Source organism: Octopus bimaculoides, chromosome 3 (genome assembly GCF_001194135.2).
Source record: "Octopus bimaculoides isolate UCB-OBI-ISO-001 chromosome 3, ASM119413v2, whole genome shotgun sequence".
Taxonomy (NCBI): Eukaryota; Metazoa; Mollusca; class Cephalopoda; order Octopoda; family Octopodidae; genus Octopus; species Octopus bimaculoides.
The window spans coordinates 147,116,074-147,125,155 of record NC_068983.1 but is presented as its reverse complement, the minus strand read 5'-3'; the positions used below and the strand labels follow the sequence as shown (position 1 = coordinate 147,125,155).

The 9,082-nt window shown below is 36.3% G+C and overlaps 2 protein-coding genes across 3 annotated transcripts in view; one reads left to right on the top strand and one right to left on the bottom strand.

The window, feature by feature from the left end:
• LOC106875508 (serine protease 48) overlaps positions 1-9,082 on the top strand; it is a 466,125-nt gene that overhangs the window by 260,566 nt on the left and 196,477 nt on the right. The window lies entirely within an intron of this gene.
• Positions 1-9,082, bottom strand: part of LOC106884080 (MAM and LDL-receptor class A domain-containing protein 2) — a 138,597-nt gene that overhangs the window by 92,204 nt on the left and 37,311 nt on the right. For both annotated transcript variants that reach the window (XM_052966613.1, XM_014935299.2), the window contains exons 3-5: positions 6,751-6,880; positions 1,923-2,080; positions 833-988 (exon numbers count right to left, since the gene is read on the bottom strand). In XM_052966613.1, coding sequence (XP_052822573.1) covers positions 833-988; positions 1,923-2,080; positions 6,751-6,880 — 444 coding nt within the window. The remainder of the gene's footprint in view (positions 1-832; positions 989-1,922; positions 2,081-6,750; positions 6,881-9,082) is intronic.

The following is a 9,082-nucleotide window of genomic DNA, read 5'->3' as shown; positions in this document are numbered from 1 at the left end:
CTTCATATAAAATTATTATACAAAAGAGAAAAGTTTATGTATGAGTTTGTTTCTGTTGCGCTCATCAACAATATTTCTGCTATCTGTCGTCCTTTTTTAATGAGTCATTCTTTTATTGTTGTTTAGTCTCATATCAACTTTCATCTAATAGATTTATGATCAAAGGCGTTTGTAGCCATGAACAACCCATCTGTTTTTTCTTTTTGTTTTCTTTTTTTTTTTCAGAACAAGAAGGTAAAATACATTATCCAATATGTCTGTATTTATTAAGCCTAATTCTTACGTACTTAAGATAACAACACAATTAACCTTCAGAGCAAAAGAACAGTAGTAAGAGCAATGGACCCAAGTAGTAAAATAAAAGTTCCAGGTTCAATCATCAAAGATCTTTAGAGAGAATACTAATTAAAATTTGGTGTCAAAGACTCAAAGAAAAGCAGAACAACAGCACAAAATACAGATTCTTTTGGAGGCAAAGTGGCTGAGTTCCTTTTGAGTGTTGGACCTCACGGAAGCAATGACTGAGACCTTTGACATTATGTCATGCTTGAGAAGACCCATCAAGCCAAGCAAAATCACAGTCATGGCAAATACCAATGTCCCGCAAATGATACTCATGTTGGTGGCACATAAAAGCACCCATTATGCTCTCAGAGTGGTTGGTGTTAGGAAGGGTGTCCAACCATAGAAAACCATGCCAAATCAGACTGGAGTCTGGTGCCATTTTCCAGCTTACCAGCCATGGTCAAACAGTCCACCCCATGCCAGAATGGACAACAGACATTAAATGAGGATGATGATGATGATGATCAAAGAAACTGAGATTAATTACCTTTATTACTTTCAGTTGTGTGATCACTTTTGGGTATTGATTCTCCTGGCAGTCTTGTGAATCTATAGGGATGAACACGTTGCCATTTATAATCTGCTGTGCCTTCACTAACCATTTTGCAAATGTCGTTGTCAAATGGGCAAAATGCCTTAGTTGCTGGAACATGAAATTGAAAATAGTGTAGATCCAAAGAATTTTATGAATAAATACATGAAAATATTTTATTCATCTAGTAAATGGTTTAGTTAGTTAAATGAAGGAGGTGCTCAAAGGAATTAACAACAGTATTACACTGACACTAAAATCCTGCATATACTGATAAAATATTAAATTGTGTTTGTTAATTTCATAGGAATTATTAGCAGATAAAAACAGTAACAATAATTAATATTATCTAAACACATAACTAGCAATGAATAAATACAAATTTTCCTTAGTTACATAATATATTATTATTTCTGTCTTTAACTTGTGTTAACATATCAATAAGGTGATAAATGTTATTGATAATAGAGACAGTGGAATTTTCATGCTTGTGTAGGAATTTGATTTGAGCCTTAATGCTAACAACCAGACATTTCCCAAAATAGTAATACTCTGGTTTTTCAGTACTATACATCTAACAAATCCTCTCAGTACTGTGCCATGGTTAAGAGAGACAAGTCTCATACACTGCCTGGTTCTTGGGTTCCTTCAGCAGAGCTCATTTTGTCCCAAGCATTCACACTCCCTGCTTTCTTTCCACCAACATTACTGACTTACTGATTTTCAGGGTGAGAATTGGCCATATCAATCTCATCAGTCTGTGTAGGCCTGCAAAAACCACAACTGCCTCCCTTCAACCCAATTGTTTTATAATAGAAAACAATTATTGGAAATAGGTGTAACTCACAACTGTAAGCATAAACATCACTGATTATGTTGGTTTACTATTCAATTACTCAAGTAATAAATGCTAACTGTAATAGAACGGTACCCTGCTTACTCCCAAGGGGAATCAACCACACAGTTTCCTGTGATTTGCAAAGAATATAAGGATTATTTGATAGATAAACATTGATATCATAGTGAAGTAAATATTAGTACTTACAGTCTTCCTGGCACTGAACATGAAGTTTGTTATATGAACATTTATAACCTGAATAAAGAAGATTATTGCAGCCTGATAGTGATTTTTCATCACCTCTGCATGTTAATTTTGTGATTGTGGCTGGTAAATTTGACCTATATGATGAATAAGATGAAAATCTGAAAATTGAACATAAAAAGAGAATATTTCAGTTTTCTCTACATATAATGTTTGAATGCATTTCTTCATTACAGTTTACATGATGATGCATTACCAGACATCATAATACTATTTTCAAATGTGAAAATAGTTATCATTATTGTTGTTTTTGCTTAGTCACAAGTTGTCTTTTATCCTGCAGAGATTTGATCAAAAAATTGTTTTTTTTTCTGAAGGAGTAAGTTAATTCATGTATCAATTTTCTAAATTTCAGAGGAACTTGACTGCTGTATAATACACCTCCTCCATCACATACACCTATATGTGTATACAAGGTGTTCAAGCTAAATGTGATGATTTTTTTTATGTCTCCTTTTATCAGAAACAGCTTGATGTATTGGTGAACAATCAATGGTATTGGAGAACACAAATATTAAAGTTGGAATTGAGAAAAAGCTGACATGGAGGACTAGAAGCCATGAGAATATTGGAATAGAGTTACCTGTATCATAATGATTCACACTGGATATCAAACTACCAACATCATAACTGCTTCTCTATGTTCTGTGAACATTGTAAGATGTGACACAGACATCATGAAAACCAAGTTCCCCCAAACTATAATGGTCTTTGCGTGTGTCTCTAGTGAGGGGGACATCATACCACTTTACATCTTTGAACAGGCCCTAAGGCTCAATTCAAATGGCTTCATGAAGCTGCTGGAGATGATGGTCAAACCTTGAGAGTAAAAGATTGCTGCTGGAAGGTCATATGTGTGGCAGCAAGATTTGGCACCATGTCATACCTTTTGAAAGAATCAGAAGTGGTTGTCAGAGAATTTCTGCAACTTCACAACACTCAGTGTTTAACCTCTTAATTCTCCCAGTTGGAATTCCATAGATTACTATGCATAGAGCATAGTTGAGAAAGACACAAATGCTCTGCCTGCAACATTAAGTCAAGCTGGTGTCCAAGATCAAGGAGGTGTTCAAAAACCTTCCCAGAGACATAGTGAGGAATGCATTCATCAGGTTTCAAAGCCATCTTGAGGCCACAGTGGATGCTAAGTGTGGTTACCTTAAGTAAACTGCTATCTCCCAGCCATAATCTAATTGATATTTTGTTTGTTTTGAAATACTTTATTTTTGGATGTGATATGTTTTCTTTTCCTTTTATGCAAATTTTGTCAAATTTTTGCCTGAGCATGCTGTATATCGTGAGTGTGTGTATGTCTGTGTGTGTGTGTGTGTGTGTGTGTGTGATGTTTCTCTGAGTGTGCTGTGCATGCATCTGTGAGTGGTGCACACATCTGTGTGTCCATAAGTATATATATATATATATACATATCTACATATTTTTTATATATCATCAACATTTAATATCTCTTTTTCCATGCTTGTATGGATTGGATATGTGTGTGTGTATAGACTCACACACATCACATGTGTGCATGCACACACACAAACACACACACACATGCAAGTACACACTCAGGGGTCGGCTGAAATGTTTATAGGCTGACCAAGATTCTCTCATGGAATGTCAACAAATGCAGTTTATTTTTCAACATAATGTCCCTTGTCATCCAAACACTTCCTTCAGTGCTGCAGTGTTAGAACCCATTTGGGAAGAAGCTTTCATCCTGTTGCCCCAAAAGTCATCAACAGCAGATATGATGTCATCATTACCGTGATATTGGTTCCCAGTCAAGTGTTTTTTGATGTTGGGAACAAATGAGACCAAATCAGGAGAAAAAGGAGAATGATCAACCAGTTCAAAGCCATTGAAAGCAAGGACTTGTGTACTGGAGTGTTGTCCTGATGAAACAAGACCCCTTTCATTAATTTTCTTGGGCGTTTGCCTTTGATAGCCTTTTGTAGCTGCTTCAACAAGCTGGCATAGTAATCTCCATTGATGACGTGGCCCTTTTGAAGATAATCAATAAACACAATGCCTTTTTTATCCCACCCAAAAACCTGACCCCATCACCTTTCCTGCAGTTGAAATAATCTCGGCCTTCTTTGGAACAGGTGAGGAGTGATGTTTCCACTGCATAGATTGTCTCTTTGTCTCTGGCTGAAAGTGACAGATCCAACATACATCTTGGCTTAGGAAACATTCAAGGAAATCAACTGGATTTGTGTCAAACAATGTCAGATTTTCCTGTGAAGTGCTCAGTCTGGTGCACTTTTGATCAGGTGTTAGAATACGTGGTACCTACAAAACAGAAACCTTCATCATGCTAAAGTCATTATGCAGAATATTCTCAACTCTCTCACAGGATATGTTAATAGCATTGGCTATTTGATTTATAGTCAATTGCCTATCAACCATTTGCATGTGGTGAACACAATCAATTTTTCCCTCAGTGGTGGCAGCTGCAGGACATTTAGACATCAGGTGATATTTCTCCTCTTAAATCCAGCTACCCACTTATGCACTGTTGATAAAGCTGGAGCATCATCCCCTAGTGTACCAACCATATCAGCATGAATGATTTGTGGGGGCTAAACCCTTTTTCTGCAAGTATTTGATAACATCACAATGCAAAATTTTATTCATTTTCAAGAGAAGTTGCTGCTAGCTACTTTTGAAGTCTTCTTTGAACAGTCAGGTGCCAGTTTACTTGGAAAGAAACAATGCAGTTATATTAATAAGGAAGTAGAAATTGCAAGATTTCATAGCTCTAGCACCACTCCTTCATAGTCTGCCTATGAAATTTTCATACATGTGTGTGTGTGTGTGTTTATATATATACACATAGCTAATTTGAATTTTCCTTTCATAGGTTAGATTTCCTTATAACATTTCTAAACTTCCTACTTTTATTGTTGTTCATATTTTAATCTATTCCATAATCTCCTTTTGCCTGTGTCTTCCCATATTGCTGCTTCTCTTCATGTCTCTATATAGCCCTCTCCCTTTCATTCTTTTTCTCTCACTTTCTTTTCCTCTCCCTCAATCCCATATCTGTGAGCAAAGATCATTTTAAGTTGCAATATCTTTGACTTCCATGTGATTGTTCAAGCTTACCAAGGATTTAACTCTGAAAATCTTTGCATTTCCCTTATACTTTTCTCACTGCTGCATATTTTCCTCAGATTTTCATTCCAGTTGAAAGCCTAGCAGCATTTTTATATATCATTGACCTACAAACTGACCAGATGTTACTATTTCATCTTCAGGTCCGAAGAACCTTGGCTATATTTTCCAGTCAACCATGTGTAATGATTGTTTAATCATACCTTCTATTTAGAGAATATATGATTTCACATGAAACCATCCAGTGAGGTGTTCTGAATAGCAAAACAGTCAATCAGATACATTAGAGATGTTGCTGGTGAGAAATATGTGCAAATGGATAATGCTATGGTTGCATTTAGTGATACAGAGAAGAAAGATGTATGGAAATACCACTATGAAACCTTGTCAAATATGGACAATGCATGGGAAAATGAGTCTTTGAAATATAGAACCAACCAAAGGACCAACAAGCAGAGCTAACAACAATATCATACGTAAAACAATTAAAAATATAAAGACTGGATAAGTTTCTGGACCATCAGGAATCACTGCTGAGATGCTTAAAATATCTGGCAGAGTAGGATATGGCCTAGCCATTCATATTGTCAATCAGGTTTTCTAGGAAGGTGTCATCCCCAATGACTAGCATAATAGTATCATAGTTAGCTGCTACAAGGGTAAAGATGTTGTCTTTGATAGAAAAAACCTACAGAGTAAGTATCAAACTGCTCGACCCAGTCATGAAAGTTACAGAAAGAGGTATAGCTCAATTGATTAGGAATAGAATTAAACTAGATGAGACACAGTTTAGTTTTGTGCCTGAGAAGTGTACCACAGATGCCATCTTCCTAGTGAGGTAGTCACAAGTGGCCAAGAGTAAACCATTGTACTTGACTTTCATTGACCTGGAGAAAGCTTTTGTCATAGTCCCTCACTCTGTTACCTGGTGATCTCTAAAGAAATTATGAATAGATGAGTAGCTTATAGAGTTGTAGAAGCCATGCTTGGTGGTGCCGTCAGTGGGATGTGAGTTGGCTATCAGTAGACTGAAAAATATAGTGTATTAAAGGGTGCAAGTAATTTCACTTCCTGAACAGAAGAGGGTGTAGGACAGGGTTCGTGTAGGGCTGGGAAGGCAAGTGTGTTATGTGTTCTTACAATGTGTCAAATGATTTGGCATGAAGAGTTTAAAATTTGGCAGATAACAGATTTACGCTGTGATATGCTTGATATATACTACATGTTTTAGTGTAGAAGTTGAATATAACTTTCAACTCATTTATCCCTATAAGAAGAAGAGGGTGATGGCCAAAGGAATTTAGAGAGAAAATTGTTAAAGAAGGTGCACAATGCATGTTGAGGGAAGGGGCGTACATAATAGGACTGGGAGAAGTAGCACTTAATTTAGGGCAGGAAGAAGAGAGAGCTTATTGATGAGATGGGATAGTGGGAGTTCATTGTAGGACAAGGAGAAGAAGACACACATTGTAGGAATGGGTGAAAAGGCGTATGATGTATGACTGGTCTAGTACAGTGAATATCATGACATTAACCCTGAAGGGACTGCTTAATTACAGTTATTATTTTCAATACTAGATAAATGTATCTATTATCTTTCAATACTAGATAAACGTATCTACAAGTGAAGAAATATTATATTACTTACTTTTGTCCGAAACTCCAACACAACACTTGTGATTGAACTATAAAATCTCCAGACACACAAATAGCTGTCCATTTACCACCAATATAAACTTTAACTAAGCCATTGGGATCCAAGGCAACATCTGCAACATCTTTGAAAGAAGAAAAGAATTAGAGTCATATGTGTGTGCATGTGTGTGTATGTGTGTGCGTGTGTGTGTGTGTGTGTGTGTGTGTGTGTGTGTGTGTGTGTGTGTGTGTATACGTGCATGTGTGTGTATATATTGTTATATTTCTGGACAGTCATTTTTATTCTTCCTCTTGCCAAATAAACACACCTACGATATATTCATTCTTTACTCATTTGTTATAGTTTTTATTTTATCTTATGTCTATTGTCTGAAAATCTTTTGTCACATTGCTGTGATCTCTTCATCAACTCTTCCATTTGTGTGTCTCTTCCTGTTCTGTTTAGTCCATTCTGTATTTCTATGATGGACTTTTAGAAATACCCATCTTGAAATAGAACAATATCTGTTTCAACACATGATTTCACATCAGAAATCTTGCAAAACGAATGCATAAACATATATACATATGTTGGGTTATCCCATAAATAATACGGTTTATTTATATTTCTTTTATCTTTCAAAATTAAGGTAAACAAAGTTCTATTTTTAATCTAAAATATACTCTCCTACATTTTCTACAATGCACTTCCATCTCTCTGGTAGACTTGCAAGATCCCTCTTCCAAAATTCACTTGTCCGTGATAAAAAGTACTCCTCCAGTACTGTTCTGACCTCGTCTACAGAATTCATATTTTTTCCATCCAAATGATTTTGAAGACTGCACAATAAATTATAATCAGATGGGACAATGTCTGGCAAATATGATGGGTGCTGCTCTAGCCCTTGGAATGTCATCCTTGCTGTATGTGGCTGAGCAATATCCTGATGGAAGAACACCTTGTGTCTTGAAACCAAAGGTGGTCATTTTCCTTCTAGTGCTGACTTAAGCTGCTCAAGCTGCTCATAGTAGATCTCCTTTGTTTTTCTTTGGGTTAGATTTAAAAGTTCAAAGTGAACTAAACCTTTCATATCCCACCAAACAGATAACAACACTGTATGTGGGTGAAGACCTTTCTTTAGCTTGGGGTGCCAGTGTTTCTCCTTTCCTTACCCACTGTCTTAGGTGCTTGACATTTTTATAGAGAAACCATTTCTCATCACCAGTCACTATTTGATCCAAAAAGGTTCATTCGTGGGGTGTGACAGCAAAGAAGAGAACACAGTCACTCTTTGTATGCGATTAGATTCAGAAAGTTTGTGAGGAACCTATTGACCCAAGTTGCTGACTTTTTTCTGATGGCACACAAGTTTCGATGAATGGTTGAATGACCAAATCCAAGCTTCTCTGCTAATTCTTCAACAATTTCAATGGGATTTTGTTCCACCAGGGTTTGCAGGACATCCTCACCGAGCTCTGCAGATCTTCCAAGACAAGTTTCATCTTCTAGGCTGTAGTTTCTGGCTTGGAATTTCTGGAACCACCATTGACACTGACTTATTATTGTCCAATCCCTATATACTGCCTTAATACTCCTTTCACTTTCCATTGCGTTGTTGCCTTTATTGAACTCATAAAGCAAAATATGCCAAATATGCTCCTTCGTTACTTCCACTACAGCATTGAAAATATAACTGTTAAAATCGAACTGCACTCTTCAAAACTTGCACTAAGAATAAGCACAAGGTAAAATTACTACGAGCTTTCATAGCAAGTTGATGCAGGTAATTTATCCCATCCCCCTCTGACTTTTAGTTTATGCAATTGAAAAAACCACATTATTTATGGGATGACCTAAGATATACATACAGACAGACAGACAGACAGACAGACAGGTAGATAGATAGATAGATAGATAGATAGATAGATAGATAGATAGATAGATAGATAGATAGATATGTACACATCGCTATCATTATCATAATTTAATGCTGATGTTCCATGCAGGCATGAAACATAGTTGCATGTGTGTCATTTGGGAAAAGTACTTTCTACAATAGACATAAACTGCCAAAAAACCTTGTGAATGGATTTGGTAGAAGGAAACTGAAAGAAATCCATGAAATATGTGTATATACATATGCACACGCACACACACACACACACACACATACATACATACATACATACATACATACATACATACATACATACATACAAATATATGTGATATATATGTATATTTATATATATCATTATCGTAATCATCATCATTGTTTAACATATTCCTTCCATGCTGGCATGAGTTAGATGGTTTAACAGGAGCTGTCCAGGTGTGCCATGCT